Source organism: Crocuta crocuta, unplaced genomic scaffold (assembly GCF_008692635.1).
Source record: "Crocuta crocuta isolate KB4526 unplaced genomic scaffold, BGI_CrCroc_1.0 scaffold209, whole genome shotgun sequence".
Classification (NCBI taxonomy): domain Eukaryota; kingdom Metazoa; phylum Chordata; class Mammalia; order Carnivora; family Hyaenidae; genus Crocuta; species Crocuta crocuta.
In genome coordinates this window covers 1,949,261-1,968,898 of record NW_027551566.1, presented here as the reverse complement: position 1 = coordinate 1,968,898, position 19,638 = coordinate 1,949,261, and the positions used below count along the sequence as shown (strand labels likewise).

Here is a 19,638-nt window from a genome sequence, read left to right as displayed (position 1 = left end):
GCTCTGAGCTGTCAGCACAGAGCCCAATGCAGGGCTTGAACCCACCAAATGTGAGATCGTGACCAGAGCTGAAGCCGGACACTTAACTGACTGAGCCACCCAGGCGTCCCTGTATAATTTTTTCTTAATCCTTTAAAGACAAATGACTGTTAGGTCTGTGTCTGTTTAGTTAGCTCTCCCTGGCACTTGAAGGCCTTTTTAGTCTAAGGCATAACTTTTTTTTTCAGGTCAAGTAAACATTTCATTAGATCAATGATCACTTCTGATTTTCTCTCCTCTTGTCCTCATGATACTCGCAAGGTAGGTTTGGACCTGTCCTCAGATCTTATTTATTAATTTCTGATTTCCATCTCTTTGAATTTCTCCTCAGTATTCTGGGATATTTCTTTGGAAAATCACTTTTGTTTTCATCATTACAATTGTCAGTTTACCTATTAAATTTTTTAATTAATGAATTTAAGGTTTTTTGAAGCTTTCTTTTACAACTTTCATTAAGTCTTTTGTTGCTTTTACTGCAATTGTATCCCCCTCAGACATCTCTGACAATAAGTTTCTCCAGTTCTTCAGTCAGTTCTTATCAATGGGGCCATGCACTCTGGACCTCAGTTTGGTGCTCCTCCATCAAGGCGCAAATTATCACTCAGCTGTGTGCACTCTCCCAGCTCAGGCCTAGGTCACACTTCTGGGAACTCCAGAGGATCAGCAAACCTGCTCTAAATGGACCCCACTTTCTGCACAAAACCATTACCCTACTATGAAGTTGCTGCTCTTGAACTTCCCCATGTGGTCCTGCTCCACCTGGTGCAAAGTCTCTAAATAATTCAGCCTTCTGGGAAAGTAACTCGCCATTTGTGCGTGACTAAGGCCACAAGAGAGAGAAGGTATACTAGAGTCCCCACAAAGAAAAAGGTCTTCATTGAAGGCCTCAGGGAGAGACAGTTTTCTCTTCCAGGCATTCTATCGGAGCTTAACAAGCACTCTGAAATGCAGAGATGCTCTTTCACTCCTTCCCCTGAGATCCCAGACAGCACTCAGCAGTTTCATGGGTCCTCTCCATGGCCCACGTGCGTGATTCTGGAGGACCTTCCTGGTGCTGGGAACTGGGCAAGCCAACACAGACCCCTGGTCTTATGCTCTGAGGTCACTGGTACTTGAGCAAAAGAGGGAAAATGAGAGGAAGCCAGGAATGTGCACATAATAGGTATCCCTCAGAATGGCTCCCTGGCCCCCAAGGTTGCCTTGTCATGGTGTGTTAACAGAGCACTGAGAGTGGGGCCTCAGAGCTTCCCCTGACACCTCAGCAATACAGACAGAGCCCACCAATAAACCAGTCCCCATAACCAATATCTGTTAAGAACCAAGAACCCTAACAACCAATTACTTTGGTATATATTAGTGCATTTTTACCTAAGTAAAAGAAGATGATGAATGGCATACCTGTATGATTTTGGGCAACACATCAACTCCATTTTTAGTGTTTTGTGTTGTAGTTAGATACTTTTTTTCCAAAAAGAAAGTGACAATCCACTTAATAAAAACAACACGAGCTGCCATGTACGGAATTTTTGTACTGTAAATGTTTTCATTGTCTCGAGTTGTAGTAATGTACACAGGCTTTGGTCTCAAATGGGGTATGTCTGGAAGAAAAAAGAGCACATGTTAGGTTAGTGAATGTAATTCCCACAGACGGTTCAGTGTAACTAAGCAGATATATATTTGTTTGTTTGAACTGCAACTAAAATCAAAGAACCAGAAATTATTAAAAATGACATCTTTTGGTAGGCTTGTTTCTGACTCTGCCTTGCAACCTGGCCAAGATGGGATGGTGGGTACTGTTGCTGTGTGCTTGTTACAACTGTGGTATACAGCTGTGGAAGTACTAAGCAAACAGCTCTCTTTAACAAATTTGAGAAATGACAGGAGATTATAATACTAAAAAGTTTTTCACATATAGTATAGCTAATTTAGTCTTATTTTATGACCAAAAATTTTGTAAAAGCATGTATAGACATGTTTTCATCATTTTACATATTTTAATATCCAATACTACACTAATCAAATCCACTGGACTGTCAGTCTTAAACCCTTCCCCCTTTAGACAAATCCAAAGAATAAAATCAGTATAATCTACGTTATGTCCAAAAGAATTCATCTTTAAGGCATCAGACAAATGAATAGGAGGTCCATTCCTCAATCTTTAAACTCCATAATCAATAAAAAAAATTGCATGGTGTTGGGTTTGAGATACTACTTGCTGTATGTCCAACTCTCATACTAACTTGTACACATTTGGAGGTACCTGCATTAAGTAGACGAGTTCTCAACAAATAATTTTTAATTTCAGCATATCACAATATACTATGTTTTCTACCATGAACATAGACTATTTATAAAATCAGAAACAAATTCTGAAAAAATATACCCACATAAAGCTAATGAAATACACATCCCAGTACCTCTAAAGTTCAGTATTTTTGTATCTTTCAAAATGCATCAAGTTTCTGTTGTTTTCCCCTTATCCAAGCATGTGGTTGTGTGTGTGTGTGTGTGTGTGTATGTGTGTAAGTAAACACCCAAAAACAACTGAATTAGTGGTCCACATTCTCCAGACAGATTAACATCCGTTGTGATCTTCCTCCTCCAAAATTGTTCCTGATTCAGGGTGCCTGGGTGGCTCAAGTGGTTAAGTGTCTGACTTCAGTACAAGGTCATGATCTCACAGTTCATGGGTTCAAGCCCTGCACTGGACTCTGCACTCCGAATTTGCTCTTTCTCCCTCTCTCTCTGCCCCTCCCCCACTCAGGCTATTTTTCTCTCAAAACTACATAAACAAACCAAAAAGCAAAATTGTTCTTGATTATTCATCTTAACTAATTTCACTTGCTTTAGCAGGGAGAGAAAAATTTGCCCCCACTACCACCAATCTAAGGGGTGCTTCTGTCCTATGAGTCCTCATTTCTTTCCTTTTTAAAAACTTTTTTAATGTTTATTTATTTTAGAGAGAATGAGACAGAGTGCAAGAGGTGGAGAAGCAGAGAGAGGGAGACACAGAATCTGAAGCAGGCTCCAGGTTCTGAGCTGTCAGCACAGAGCCTGACATGGGCTCAAACCTATGAAATATGAGATCACGACCTGAGCCCAATTCAGAAGCTTAATCGACTGAGCCACCCAGGTGCCCCATGTCCTCATTTCTTATAGAAGAAAAACCTTAGCAGCTAAATTAGAAACTCCCTTATGTTTCCTTTCTCTCTGGGGCTTACTGTCCCTAGGTTGTCCAAATGCCCAAACATCTGTCCCTCCATAAGCTGTAAGTAGCACCTGCTGGATGGAAGATCCAGTATAAAAGGACCTACTGTGAGCAGCTGTGTGGCCTGGGCTGGCTTGCCTAGCCACTGAGCAAGGTCTGGCGTCTCACCATACCCCACTACCCATAAGAAAAGATCTAAGGAAATGCAAGCTTTTTTTTTAACATTAAAATTTTTCAATATAATTACAACCAAAAAACCATGACACATGTCAAATTATTCTGAGTACAGGAGCCTTGGTCCCCTTTATTGCTGTGAGATGAGGTACCTCTTGAAGCTTGTACAAATAGGTAAAATCATTTATTAGGAAACTTTAAGCCTCTTACAATAAAGTTAACATTAAATATAAGAATAAAATGGCTACTTTACTTAAAAGTAATCAAAGGTCACTTTGAAAGAAACTGGACAGCTTCCCTGTGGAGATCCTCTAGATACAGCCCAACAAGTACTTACCAAGTACAGGTTTGTAGATGTTTGTTAACTTAGTAAATGATGGAAATAAATGAGGAAGATAATACTTTCGGAACAATGTAAAAAGAAATTTAAAACCAGTATCTTGATTCTCCTTATTCTTCCACTCCAAACTTGCAGCCTTTGGACAATAAGTGGAAAAGAACATATGTACATTTACTTTTCAACTTAATGCATACTAAACTGAAATGCTGTTATCTTATTAAAATTCCTATTCTAAATAAAAATAGGTTGACGAATAATGTTGACAATCATGTAATGAAACCGTATCTTAAAACTGAAATGACAAGAATGAAAGCTTCAAAACAAAATTGTAACTATGCTAAACAGGTTTTTACCAAATATTAAAACAAAATCACCCAATGATATCCTATCTTTTTAAACTTGCTCTATTACTTCATGCCTTTATTTTTTCCCACACGTTCTCTATAATGACTTAACATTCTTTCTGCACTTAAAACATTCAGTCAGATGTAATCTGGTGGGGTTTTCTTTACTCAAAAAAGGCCATTTATAATAAACAGGATTTTTCTAAACTGTTTTAATGTTTATTCATTTTTTGAGAGAGAGATGGAGACAAAGTGTGAGTGGGGGAAGGTCAGAGAAAGAGGGGGAGACAGAATTGGAAGCAGGCTCCAGGCTCTGAGCTGTAAGCACAACATGGGGCTTGAACCTACAAACTGTGAGATCATGACCTGAGTCAAAGTCAGACGCTTAACCGAGTCACCCAGGCACCCCTGCAATAAACAGGAATTAAAGAAATAATCCCTTGCAAAGATTTCATGCAAAATCAATATAATCAAAAGGTAAAGCTATGAAAACTTGGAAAGTGCATTCTCCTTATTAAAAGCATTCCACGGGCTAATAAGATAAGTCAGGCCTGCCAGTCCAGCTGCACCTGTTACTGGTTCTTAGTACTTGTTAGAACACAGAGTGCTCTAAAGCAAGAGCTTCCCAACTTCCTTCATGATGCAGCCCACTCAGAAAATGAACATACTTTGTGCAGTGTCTGAGGCAAAGGGATGTGGGACTCTGAGTGCCCCTGGGGCAGAGGGGCTCAGTGTCTTCTCCCTGTCAGTTCTAATACAGAGTATGTCAGAAGTTCTCTGGGGTGAGCCAGCAGAGAGAAGGGAGAGAGAGGGATGGACATGCAAATACAATTCTGTACCTGATTTAGGGGTTCACAGTCTGCATAAAAACGGCCACCCTCTATCACTAGCATCCTTCCCCCACTGGGATTCTGGGGATTGTGTGACTTATCCAAGGTCACACACCTCATTAGTGACACATCTAGAATGAGACATCCAAGTTTTCAATACTTCATGCCGATCTCCTGGGACAGATGGAATGCCCTACCACTTCTGAACAGGTGGAGTTTGAGATGCAGGGGGAATGGGCCAGTGGGGCCAAAATGTGGAGCTTCCTGAAGACAACAGAATACCCCCGTCTGCTCTTAGGATTCTGGAGTCCTGTGTTTCTGGGGCTGGCTAAAGGAAATGGAAGAGGAGAGCACACAGGATTGCCCAACAGGACAGAGTAATCAGAGAGGGAGCCAAGGACTGAATCTTGAAAACAGCAGATAGAAACAGTCCCCAAAGAAAACTGGCAAGAAATAAAAGAAGGGGAAGAGGAAAACAGGATGAAAAGATTATGAGAGGAGAGAATGTCATGAAGAAGGGGCAGTCACTGTCAAATCACCTGAAAGATTATTTCTTTCTAAAAGTGTCCTTCTCTGGACTTGACCACTAGACCTCCTTCACGATCTTGGGCCTCTGTCTTAGCAGGGACAGGACAGAGGTAGTTAGCAGTGAATGTCAGTGAGGAAGTGGACTTAGCAGAGATTTTAACATCAACAAACTTGGTTGTGGAGGACACAGATATTGGACAGGGGTCCCAGGAAGAACTCAGGAATGACAGAAGTGTTCGCTGAGAGAAAGGAAATCAGTAGTTTAGAACCATATCGATGCTCAAAAATGTAGACAAAGAGAAAGGGATAACCTACTGAAATCATAACCTAATGATATTAGCTCTGTATTCAGTTGGCAAACATCAGAGAAGGGAACCTGTGACATCAAGCAGGCCTGTGCTGACAGCACAGAGACACCTGTATGTGCTTCCACCCAAACCCTCCTGCCTGCTCTGTTTCCAGATCCACCCAGCCTTTTGGCCTGCCTCCTCCTGCTTCTGGCCTTGCTAACATAGGAATCAGGGTTCAGGAAGGGACAAAGAGGCAAAAATAGATTAATATACTATGAGATAATGGAAAATATATATGGGTCTCTGCCCTCACTTCTTGGCATAGAGCCCCTAAAATTCTTGTCATGTCCTAAGCAGTAAGAGCACAGGGAGCATCTTTTGTTCTAGTAAAACAACTCTGGGTGGACTCCGAGTGAGGGCTGGTCACCAGAAAGACCACACTGGGATTAGAACTTGGTATTTTCAGCACCCCCACCCCAACCCTTCCATTTCACCAGAGGGGAAAGGGACTAAAAATGGGGCATGTCGGTGTGAGGAAGCCTCCAGAAAAATCCCAACGGCAGGGGTTTCAGGGAGCTTCCAGGTAAGTGACATATCCACATACTGGGAGGGTGAGGAACCCTAACTCCACAGGAACACACATTCCTGCGCTTGGGACCCTCCCAGGCTCTGTCCTTTGCACCTCCTCATCTGACTACTCATCTGCATCCTTTATCACATCCTTTAATGAACTGGTAAATGGAAACAAATGTTTCCCAGAGTTCTGCAAGCCACTCTAACAAATCAGCTCAACCTGAAAAGGAGTTGTGGGAACCTCTGATTTGTAGCCACGTTGTACAGAAGCAGTGGGAAACCTGGGGTCTACTACTAGTGACTGGCACCTGACTGTCACAGAGCCATCTGATAGGACTTAGTCCTTATCCTGTGGGATCCAATGCCATCTCCAAACAGACGGCCTCAAAGCAGAACTAAGCTGCAGGACACCCAGCCAGTGTGGCAGAGTTGCCTGGTTGGGGAAAACACTCACATGTTTGGTAACCACAAGTGTCAGAAGTGAAGTGTTCTGGGTGAATGTGGCAATGATCTAAAAGGAGGAGGAGAACTGAATTCTTCTGGTGACAAACACACTTACACAACATAGTATGTATGCCAGGTCCATACTCTATTTTTAGTGAAGTATCATATAAAATCACTTCAAAGAAAAAACAAAGGTACAACATATGGATAAGCAGGAAGAAAAGAAGCAATGCTTTCTCTTTCCCACCAAGAGTAAGACCATTATTGAATTATCCCATGGTTTTGCTCTTACCTGAATAACCATATATTTCAATAGTATTTGAAGAAAAAAGCATGTCTGGTCCTCAGTGATCTTTTCCCCTGATATGGCTGGCAGCAGTGGAGTGATTTCTTCTGGATATATCTTTGCTGCAGAGTGGGGGGAAAAAGGATTCTTTCACCAAAGTTAAAGTTGGTATTTGTTTTTGTTTTAAGTGGCCTCTATTAAAATAAATCTCTGCCTCCACTGGAACTGCTCACACTATACTCCAATCCAGTGTACATGAAGGGCTTAAAAAAATGGTACAAATGCTCATGAAACCACCTCTCCCACTAAACCACTCTTTTCTCTTTCAAATCCTGCTTTGGTCAGCCTAAGATCAAGGAGTTGTCATTGGGCAATAAAGTGAAATGCATTAATAAATCAGTGGCTCTAACTGGCAACTTTTGATGAATCACAAGACACAAATAGCTGCTATTAATACTCCCAGGAGCCCACTATTGTCCCTCCATGAATGCCACATGAAATACACAGCTGGCAAAAAAGAGCCTGGGTGAGCAGATGAATGTCCACTCATGAAACAATCTGAGGACAATAGACAGTAGTTTTGGATGGCGGATTTAAATCTCATTAACAGCCACAAAAACACTCCAGACATACCATGTGTCTCTACTTCCTGCTGTTGCCAACATCTGTCTCCTCCCTTCCATTCTTGTTTCCACCACTTCAGGAAATTTCTCCTGTCATCATTTCATATAAAATAGGCTAATGTAAATTCTAATGTAAAGCTTTACTGTGAATATAAGCAGGAAATAACTCCTCCTCTGAACCATATATGAAATAAAGAATTCTGTTCAGGATAATGACAAACCAAGGAATTCCTCCATGTAACTTCAAGAGTCATTTCAGCGTCTAAGATCTGCTGCTGATACTCACCATCAGCTCCACTAGGGCTGGGACTGATGAGTGTCTCCAGCGTACAGGGCCCTCTGGAGGACATGATCGCTGGGAAACCAGGCACGAGGCAAGCAAAAATCAGCACCTGCTCTTCTGCACAGTTTGTCTGAAGGGCTTGAAGCCACAGAAGAAACAGCCTGATCCCTTCACATCTTATCTAAAAGTAAAATTAAAGGTGGCAGAATTAAACACCTAAATGTATATGCAGAGATGCACTGCAATGCAGGATCAGTTCTGAGAAAGAAAAACCAGAAGTTAAAGGTATTGTTGAATTATGGCACCATGCACTTCTTAGTGACAAGTCGGCATCTGCAATAAACACAAGGGCTTGGGTTCTGAGCCACAGGGCCTGGGTTCAAATGCAGGCTCTGCTACTTGAGCTTAGCTGTGACCAGTGGGGGACCACTTAACTTCTCTATGCACTAGTCTCCCCCTCTGTAAAACAGGGATAACAGAATTGACCACAAAGTACTGGTATAGGGTTAAGAGAGTTACAACAGTGCCCGTATCATCAACAATCGGTTATCCATGAAAACAATGCAAAGATAATCTTCCTCATTGAATAGAGTTTTGTCATGTCACTACAATATGGACACATATAATGTAATATTCTTGCAAATCTGAACACTTAGAACTAAACAAGACCTTGAAGACCTGGCTCAGTGGGACCAGGCAGCTCTCCTGCTTCCCTGCCTTATGTCCCTGCTCCATTCTAACACCTTCGCTGTGCTCTGAAGAGATGAAAAAAATGTCAGATGAAGCTGCAAAATACAGTGAGCTCCAAATGCAGGCAACTGAGGGACTGCCTGATCTCCTTTCAACGATACCAAGGTGGTTCAGATTCTTCCAGAGAAGTGTTTAAGCCACACATGAGGCTCTGCAGGAAAGATGAAAGAAGTGAAGTGAAATGAAAAGAGAAAAAGAAAGAAAAAAAGTGCTTGGCTGACTCCCCACAGAAGTCAAATACACCAAGACAGACACCCTGTCTGGAGACAGTTCTCCGCCATCAACAGTGGATTCCAGGGCACACTTTCAGACACACCTATGGACACGCCACTCTGTGCACAAACCTCCATGACCACTCACCCCTGTTCACTTCTCCCCAAGCAGGCAACATAAGTGGGGACACTGCTGAACACATAATAGACAAAAAATGACATGGCTCTATGCATATCTAATTACATGCATAATTTGTATGTGTATCTAATTACAGAAAATTTAACAGGAGGAAAATTACAACATACTATCATGTCTCCATTTGTTTTAGGATAACTTTATTTAAGCTAACAAAATATAAATAAGGCCAATAATATACATGAGGTCACAACCTGATTAAGTTTTAATTATACGACTGCTAATTAAAATAGGAGAGATAAAATGTGTAATCTGTTGTGAAGCTAGGAATAGCTCATCCCCTTTTTTCAACATGTAAGAAAGGTAACATACTAAATTTAAGCAGCTATAAGTGTTTAAGCTGGTATAAAACAGAAAATATAAGAACTTACATTTTTTAGTTGTTTCCAACGTGTGTGTGTGTGTGTGTGTGTGTGTGTGTGTGTGTATAAATAATTTATTGTCAAACTGGCTAACATATAGTGTGTACAGTGTGCTCTTGGTTTGGGGAGTAGATTTCTGAGGTTCATTACTTACATACAACCCCCAGTGCTCATCCCAACAAATGTTCTCCTCAATGCCCATCACCCATTTTTCCCTCCCCACCATTACCCCTCAGTTTGTTCTCTGTATTTAAGAGTCTCGTATGGTTTGCCTTCCTCCCTCTCTGTTTGTAACTACTTTTCCCCTTCTCCTTCCCCTCCCCCATGGTCTTCTGTTAAGTTTCTCAAGTTCCACATATGAGTGAAAACATATGATGTCTGTCTTTCTCTGCTGACTTATTTCACTCAGCATAACACCTTCCAGTTCCATCCACATTGCTGCAAATGGCAGGATTTCATTCTTTCTCATTGCCAAGTATTATTCCATTTAATATGAACTTATTAAATTTAATATGATTTAATAACCTAATTAGCTATAAGTCTATCACCTTCCATAAAATATATATCCCCAGCTGGCTTCTTTTGTCATTTACATTTTAGGATCATCTTATCTAGCATCAAATGTCATATATCATTATAAAAGGCATGTTTGTTTTAAAATAAGGCAATGTTAACCTAAAGTTATACTGCAAACAAATAAATGAATATTCTAGAGTAAGGCTTTGCTGCTCTTTTTTTCCCAAAATGGTTCTAAAATCCGGCAAAAATAATTCAGAGACAATTATAATTTTAACAAGATTGCTGGGGTGAATAGAATCCAGCACATTAGCTCAGAAGCCTGGGGAGGAACCCTTCCCTTCCTTGAAGATAAAACTGGAGCAGTGACCACCTCACTGATGGTCATCTGACTGTACATAGTAGAATAAAAATTAGAATTCCAAATTCCAAACTCCGAATCCCAAGCCCCTTTCCCCAAATAATATTTAAAGCGTATATCACAATAAGTTACGAGGTAAGAACAGAAACTCTAACAATATTTGCCATATCATTTTCAATTAAAAATAAAAAGTAAATCGAGTGGTTTTTAAAGATCTTTTATCCCCCAAAAGGGCCTCATTTTGTCACTTTATGGCACTAGTAAATTTAAGACCGTTGCAAAATGCCATTGTGCATTCATCTAAAATAAATACCTTAATAGAATTTCCAGTGTGTAGAAGCTTCTTTAAAGTTGAGCCTGAAAGTTTAAAACACTGAGTTAGAAAGAGTATATAAATTTACACCATACACACAAAAAACCTCAAAGTAGATTAAGATATATTTTTAAAAGGTCAGTTTTAGAAAGATAAATTATACTTATGACAAAAGAATTTTTCTATAAAGAAAAGAAAAGCAATGTCACAGAAGGAGAGATATCTTTAAGATAAAACTGCTTTAAGTGTGAACCTCTTCAAAATTCTTAAGAGTCAAAATGATTGATATTTAGTAACACATATACCCACAGTAGATTTAGTGCAGATATTTCATCATGCATAAAATGATTTTTTTCCTAATCTCTAAAGGTAAAAATAATATAAAACTGATCATAAGACAGAATATTTAGCAAATATTCAAGATAGCATGTTTCCTTGCAGTGATAATCACGTTTATATATTCGGTTTATCAATAAATCCTCTAGCAGAGCTCTTTGGTCACTGTCAAGGAGGAGGAATCTACGTTTACGCAGAACTACACCATTCAACTGCAAACACTTTGGTGCTGCACCCACTTTAATTAGAAAACTCTCTTAGGAGGATGGAAATACTTTATCATTCTATAATGCGTTCATGTTATAGTATGGAGTTGGCTTGGCAACCCCACCTAAATATCATATGTAGGCTCTAAATGGGATCTTAACCTTAAAGAAGGAAGTAATCTTTAAAAATAAAAAATGTATTGGAAGTCAGGCAAAAGAACCTTTTCTCCCAATTTTTCTGGGGGAAAAAACTATTTCAATCTCCTGGTGATAAGTTTTATGCAATAATTAAAACTTACATATCAAAACATATTTACTCCACTAAAGTATTTCAAGAGATATTCCACCAAGAAATACAGCCAGTCTCAACAAATTTCTATAGGTCATATTTAAGTGGACAGACACATGCACATTAGTTTAGCACAATTTTGTAACTGCTGTTGCTGTTTGTAACACTTAACACTGAGATTCAGTGAAAACTCACCACTCTTATGACTACATTACAACACTAAATCACCAATGGTTGTGAATGAGTAAGAGAAGTTAAAGTGCCCTCCTTCCTCTACTTCTGTCACCAAACCATATCTAATAATTTGTGGTCTAGAGCCAGCACTTATTGGGCTAAGCTCTCTCACAACTAAGGTTCAAGTGTCTGCTCTCAGGGGACCACTTTATCCCACACCTCTCCTTTACCTGGGGCCTGTCCCTTGCCTCCATGTTCACCCATTCTTCGACAAAGCTTGGTCTGCTTCAGTTTACTATGGACTCCAGTATGCCCATGAGAACCCCATGTGGTTGGCAAGGCCAACAGACACTCCACTCCCCAAGAGACTTGAGATAAAGTCTGCTCACACAGCTCTCCTGCTAGACATCTGGCAAATCTATCATCCTGCAACACTTTCTTGGAAACACTTTCTCCTGGTTATTATGCCTGACCACTGTGGCTTATCAGCCCTTCCCCTACTTAGAATGGGTCCACAGGTTTATTTTTAATGTTTGGCCTACCCATAGTTACCCATATCCACTCTTTTCTACACAGAGAGAAAAAAATAATTATAAGTAGGGCAGACTCAACAAAGAGACATACAAAATGGCTGACCCATATCTGCCAACAGTCCCCAACTTATTTTTGAAATTAACCTGGTAATTTGTTAGAGCAGCAATAGAAAACACATACATGTTTGATTTTTCCATCTTGCTGTGTTTAGAAACTCTTGTACATGTGTGTATAGCTTGGCATTTACGAGACAGATTCAGAAGTCGGAATACTAAGGTTCAAATTTGGTTCTGCATAAGGGGCGCCTAGTGACTCAGTTGGTTAAGGGGCCAACTTCGGCTCAGGTCATGATCTCATGGTTTGTGAGTCTGAGCCCCGTGTCAGGCTCTGTGCTGACAGCTCAGAGACTGGAGCCTGCTTCAGATTCTGTGTCTCCCTCTGTCTCTGACCTCCCCTGCTCATGCTCTGTCTCTCAAAAATAAATACTTAAAAAAAATTTGGTTCTGCATTTACTGTATAACCTGAGTCACTTACCTAATCTCACTAGGCCTGAGTTTTCTCATCTGTAAAATGGGATAATAACAGCACCAACCACAGGGAATTGTTAATGAAGTTTAAATGAGTTAATATTTATAAATGTTTAGAAAAGTGACTGGTATATGAAAAACACATTTTCTCCACAAGAAAAGGCATCAGCTAATCTCTTAGACACTCTTTAAAACAAGAATAGCATTAGAAAAAAAACTTGTGCAGAAAAGCACACAGAATAGTGTTTCAACGTGAAAATTGGTGATAAATACCTGAGGGCCTTGCCTGGCTACTTGAGGTATTTCCTAAGGCCCTAAGTTCACAAAGATCCTACTATTCTAACTACCATTATGAAATCTTTTCCATTTTCACTTCAAAAAGTTTCTCTCTATATATTACACCTGTTTGGAATTTTAAATACCCCATCTGAACTATGATTATACTCATCCACATCTCTTTTAGCTCTCTCTTCAACCCTACTGATTGCCACTATATAGATTCATGTGAGGAGAGAATGAGTAAATTAGTAAATAAAATCTAATTAGTTGGACTAATTCTATGAACTTCTAATTTCTATTGTTTTTTATTGTATTTTATAAACATCCTTTAAATGTAAGTCTTACTGCTTTTAAAGAGGGCTGGGCCTAGGACAAGAAGAGTGAGGGGTTTGCACAAGAAAACCCAATAATCAAAATAAATAACATTTTAATACAATAATTTCTAAAAATCAAAATTAATGCAAAACAATCCATGATGAACATTATTAAAGTTTTAAATAAGTACCAATGTTCAGCTGAGCCATACTGGAGCCTGACGTACAAGGAAAAATGTGTATCACTATAAATATGTTTTTATATTTTTTAATGGTTAATTTTTTCCAGAACATTTAAGCATTGAAAAAACATTGAAAAACCAAAAAACTCAAATTGAACAATCAAAAATTATTAAACTCACATTAGCTTAAGTATTTTGTTTATACCACAGAATGTATTACTATTTTACTCTCCTGGCCCTAATGGAAAAAATTCAAGATTTTCAGAATCTTCTTTGCCTATGTCATTTTCAGTTGCAAGAACTGCCATGCTTGACAGTTTCTCTTGACAAAGTGACAATCTTTTAGACATCTTTTTTTTTTCTTCAAATAAGTTATTGTCAAGTTGGTTTCCATATAACATCCAGCGCTCATCCCCACAAGTGCCCTCCTCCATGCCTATCTCCCCTCTCCCCCCCACACCCATCAGTCCTCAGTTTGTTCTCAGTATTCAAGATTTTCTCTNATACCATACTGTCTTGATGATGACAGCTTTGTAGTAGCATACTTCTCAAAACTAGAACAAACTATCCTAAAATTTGTATGGAACCACAATAGACATCTTTTTAAGGTCACTAGTTCACAAAAATAGTTCTAATCTAATNTCAGCATAACACCCTCAAGGTCCATCCATGTTGCTACACATGGCCAGATTGGTTTTTATCTTTAAAAAACTCCCTATGTGTATCATGCCTCAAACCAATTAATAAGCAAAGGCAGTATACCACCAGTAAGGGTACAAGAACACAGAGAAACCCTCTTATGGTGCCTCTGCTGTGCAAGCCATGCTGCCAGTTGCCAGTAGAGCAGGAACACAGAACTTCCCGGCACTACAATATCTACAATAAGCACAAAGGAGCACAGTCCACTGGAGGAATCTGAAATTAATCTCAAAAGGAACCATATGAAACATGTTAAGTATATAATTTCTAGAAGAAAACACAGAAGACCTTTGTGATCTTGGGTTAGGTAAAGATTTCTTAGACAGGACACCAAAATCACAATCCATAATAGAAAAACTGATAACCTGGACTTTATCAAAATTAGTAACTTTCACTCTTTAAAGGAAACAACTAAGGCAATGAAAAGACAAGTCAGAGATAGGGAGAGAATATTTCCAAGTCACATATCTGGTAGAGCACTCAAATACAGAATATGTAAAGAACTTTCAAAACTCAATATTAAGAAGACGAACTCAATTTAAAAAAAAAAGTGGTCAGTCAATTCAAACATACACTTTGCCAAAGACATAGATGGCAAATAGCAGATATAAAATGCTCAAGGTCATTAGTCATTAGAGAAATGAAAATTAAAACCACAGCAAGATAGTACTACCACTAAAATAAAAAGAGTGATGATACTAGGTGTTGGTAAGAATGTGAAGTAATTGGAACTCTCATAGTGCTGGTGGGAATGTCAACCACTTTGGGAAGCAGTCTGGCAGTTAAACATATAACTTTATATGATTCAGCCATTTCATTCTCAAGAGACAGGAAAGTACATATCTACATAGAGACTTGTACACAAATTGTTTACAGTAGCTTTACTTGTATGCAAATACTAGAAACAGTTCAAATGCCCATCAACAAATGAACAGATAAACTATAGTAAATCTATACAATGAAATACTATACTACTCAGAAATGAACTATTAAGACATGCATCGACACAGATAAACCTCAAAATAATTATATTGAGTGAAAGCAGCCAAAGAAGAGTACATACTGCATGTTCTATTTCTATGAGGCTCTAAAAAATCAAACTAACCTGTAACGACAAAAAGCATATCAGTGGTTACCTGGGGACTGGGCAGGGGGGTGGGAAAAAGGCAGGAGGAAACCACTGGGAACGATGGCTATATTCATTATCTTGACTGCTGTAATGATTTCATAGGTATATATCTATGTCCAAACTTATCACAATTAACATTTCCCATACATATAGTTTAATATACATCAATTATAATCCCCAAAAAAGAGCTGCTTTGTAAAAAAGGAAAAAACAGAACAGGTGGCCTGGAAGTGACTAAGTGAAAAATCAGGAGGAAAGAGGTTGTGTTCAGATACAGATCTGCATGATGACAAGTGTCCAGAAGATAAAGTCAGGAAGCAACAAAGGGTGAGGGGGCCAAGGAGCTGATGGGTAAACAGCTAAGCCATTAAAAAAAAAAAAAAAAAGGCAAGTAAGCAGGAGATCAGAAGACATGGTGGCAACGAGGAGAGACAAGGTATAGTTGAGGGAGAGAGGTTTCCACAGGGAGGTGGTGGATGAGGTCTGGAATGGGCCTTGGAGAAAAGAATGACCTTGATCTCACCCCTACAGTCCTGAGGGAGACAGAGAATCCTGAGAGAAAAGCCAGGTATCAGATAGCTGAGGAGGTGAAACAATGAGGCTGAGACTCTAGGGCTGTGGCTTAACTGAAGAGGATTTTCAGAGGGCCGTGTATGAAGTGGGGAGGAAAGCAAGAAATGCAGGGCAATGATGATGAAAGCATGCCAGAGAGGACCCAGGGAAGACACCAAAGGGCTGAGGGGCATGCAGCTCAGCCATCCCCTGGTGGACATGGAGGCATGCAGGTCCCTGTAGCTCAACCTGGCAGCAATGAGCTCTGAGGGAGTCCTAATGTAAAGTGCACAGGAGACACTGTTCCCTTGGAAAAGGCAGCTGTGGTGTGGCCTGACTATGACAGACTCAGGGAGGGCTGTCAGACTAAGTGTCCTTAAGACTTGTTACAGCCCAGTGAGCTATAGAAACTTTAAGAAATAAGGCTGCTCAGAGGTTGTGTTCATATCCTAAGCACTGTCAGACCACTGTGCAGCCCAAGGCATAAAGCCAGGGATACTCTTAAAAAGTCATAAGCAAATCTGCAGTTGAGTTGTGCATTGGTTTTTATATTATATATAAGAGGAACCTAACTGAGCAAACTAGATTAATAATGACTCATTTATAAGAAACACATATGAGGTACTATGTGAATTTTCCATTAATTGAGCCCAATCTTTTAAGCCCAAGGGCTAATTATTTTGAACATTTTTTATATAAAACATCTCTAGTACAAAATACATCTTTCCACCCACTCAGGAAACTTTTATTGCATACAGGAATAGCACTGTACACTGAATGGGACAGAAAATCTGCTTTCTAGAGGCTTGTGAACAGTAACCTCTTAAAGTGAACACACAGAACTTCAACCCTATCCTGATGATGCCTGAGCATATGAAAAGGGGCCAAAGCCTGCCCTTGCACCAAATATCCTTGGTTTACTATTGTGCCATTCTTTGCCATTTCCTCATATCCTGCCACTTATCATTATCAGGCTTTGAGTGTCCACCCTTGTCCTTCAAGATTTATGGCCTAAATTGACTTCAGGAATATTTTCTCATTTGTAATCAGTAATGGAAAGTCATAAACAGTTGAGTAGCAAGTTAGCATACATCATAGTTCGTGAATATTCTCTCAGCCACTTCTGTAATCTTCCTACTCTCTAAACATCACTTGAAGCAGTATCTCTAGATACTTGTAATAATGGTGTTCATTTTACATTACAAAATTTAGCATCCTCATCATCAGCATCATCAAATATGCTTCTTCATTCAATGGCTTATAAATAGCATTGAATAGCAGGAGCCAACCTTAAAATACTTAAACAAGAGAAACTTACAGACTATTTATTCTCCCTCTACAGTAGTTTTGAGGGGCACCTGTGGCTCACTTGGCTGGGTGTCCGTCCAACTCTTGATTTTGGCTCAGGTAATGATCCCAGAGTCATGGGATCAAGCCCCATGTCCAGCTCTGCGTTAGCGTGGAACATGCTTATGATTGTCTTTCCCTCTCCCTTACTTTCTCTCTCACACTCGGGCTCCCCTGTTCTCTTTCTCAAATAAAAAAATAAAATAGTTTTTAAAAACAGTTTTGAAAGTCTCAGGTGGCAGCATCCAGTGCACGGATGGCCTGCTGGGTGGGCTGGGGACTGAGCGGCACGAGGGTGAGGCAGAGAGAGAAGGGGCCAAGGAGCAACCATGGTGACAGAAAGGTTGCAAGACCGAGCCCAAGGAACATCCTGATTCACCAGTTGTTGGTGTACATACTTTTTCATACTTATTGAGCTGACTGCTTAAGATCTGGGCATTTTATGGGCTACCTCACGAAACAAGCCAAAGTACACATAGCAGAGAGTCCCAAATACCACTACGAGTAGGGAAATAAAATAACCAAAGTCTCAACAAGAGAGAGCAAGAGACACCATTGAAATAACACTTCCTGAAAGGAAAGGCCCTGGATATTCAAAGAGCCTTCTTTAATACAGCAGTACTCGCAGGTGCAGAGTGCATAACAAGCTTTTAAAACTAACAAGAGATAGAAAGCTAGCCAAAACGATGAAGCAGAAGAACTTTCCTCTAAAGAAATTTCAGGAAGAAATGACAGCTAAAGAACTGCTCAAAACAGATATCAACAACATAACTGAAGACGAATTTAGAACAATAGTAATAAAATTAATCGCTGGGCTTGAAAAAGGCATGGAAGACATCAGAGAAACTATTGCTACAACGACTATGGAGCTTAAAAACAGTTGTGATTAATTAGAAAATGCTATAAATGAGACACATAATAAAATGGAGGTGCCCAATGCACGGATTGAAGAGGCAGAGAGGAGAATAGATGAATTAGAAGACACAATTATAGAAAAAGATGAAGTGCGAAAAAGAGAAACTGATTCAGGAACAGGAAAGGAGAGTTCCAGAGCTGAGAGATACAATCAAACAGAACAATATCTGTATCATAGGAATTCCAGAAGAGGAAGAAAGAGGGAAAGGCGCTGAAGGAGTCCTTGAACAAATGATAGCAGAGAACTTCCCTAATTTGGGGAAGGAAACAGGCCGTGAATTCCAAGAGGCACAGAGAACAGCCGCCAGATGTAACGAGAATCGATCTTCTGCATGACATATCATAGTGAAACTGGCAAAATACAAGGAAAAAGAGAGAATTCTGAAGACAGCTAGGGATAAAAGGATCCTAACATACAAAAGGAAACCTATCAGAGTTGTTACAGACCTATCTACTGAAATTTGGCAGGCCAGAAAGGAATGGCAGGAAATCTTCAATGTGATGAACAGAAAAAATATGCAGCCAAGAATCCTCTATCCAGCAAGCCTGTCATTCAGAATGGAAGGAGAGATAAAAATCTTCCTGAATAAACGAAAATTGAAAGAATTTGTCACCACTAAACCAGTCCTACAAAACACCTGACAGGGACTCTATGAGGGAAATGTTGCAAGGAACGCAAGGTACCAGAGACACCACCACAAGCATGAATCCCAGAAAGGACACAATGACTCTAAGCCCATTATTTTTCAATAACACTAAATGCAAATGGGCTGAATAGTCCAATAAAAAGACATAGGGAAGTAGAACGGATAAGAAAACAAAATCCAACTACTTGCTGTTTATAAGAAACTCATTTTAGACATGAGGACACCTTCAGATTGAAAGTAAGGGGATGAATATATATCTATCATGCTACTGGAAGTCAAAAGACAGCTGGAGTAGCCATACTTATATCAGACAAACTGGACTTTAAAGTAAAGGCAGTAACAAGGGATGAAGAAGGGCATTATATAATAATTCCAGGGTCTATCCATCAGGAAGAGCTAACAGTTATAAATGCCTACACACCGAATACGGAAGCACCAAAATACATGTAAACAATTAATCACAAACAGAAACAATCTTATGGATAAGAATGTGCTAATAGCAGGAGACTTTAATACTCCACTTATAACAATGGATAGATCAACTAGACAGAAAATCACTAAAGAAACAATGGACTTGAATGNTTCAGATCACAATGCTATGAGACTTGAAATCAATCACAGGAAGAAGTCTGGAAAACCTCCAAAAATATGGAGGTTAAAGAACACCCTACTAAAGAACGAATGAGCAAATCAGGTATTAGAGAAGAAATTTAAAAATATATGGAAACATATGAAACTGAAAATACAACAATACAAACTCCATGGGATGCATNCTGAATCAGTTATCAAAAATCTCCCAACAAATAAGAGCCCTGGGCCAGATGGCTTCCCTGGGG

General features: G+C 39.6%; 1 protein-coding gene across 1 annotated transcript in view; it reads right to left on the bottom strand.

Moving 5' to 3' along the window:
- RALGAPA2 (Ral GTPase activating protein catalytic subunit alpha 2) overlaps positions 1–19,638 on the bottom strand; it is a 340,826-nt gene that overhangs the window by 233,915 nt on the left and 87,273 nt on the right. The window contains exons 6-10 of the mRNA XM_077750219.1: positions 10,673–10,716; positions 7,966–8,143; positions 7,063–7,178; positions 3,759–3,897; positions 1,438–1,637 (exon numbers count right to left, since the gene is read on the bottom strand). Of these exons, the coding sequence (XP_077606345.1) occupies positions 1,438–1,637; positions 3,759–3,897; positions 7,063–7,178; positions 7,966–8,143; positions 10,673–10,716 (677 nt within the window). The remainder of the gene's footprint in view (positions 1–1,437; positions 1,638–3,758; positions 3,898–7,062; positions 7,179–7,965; positions 8,144–10,672; positions 10,717–19,638) is intronic.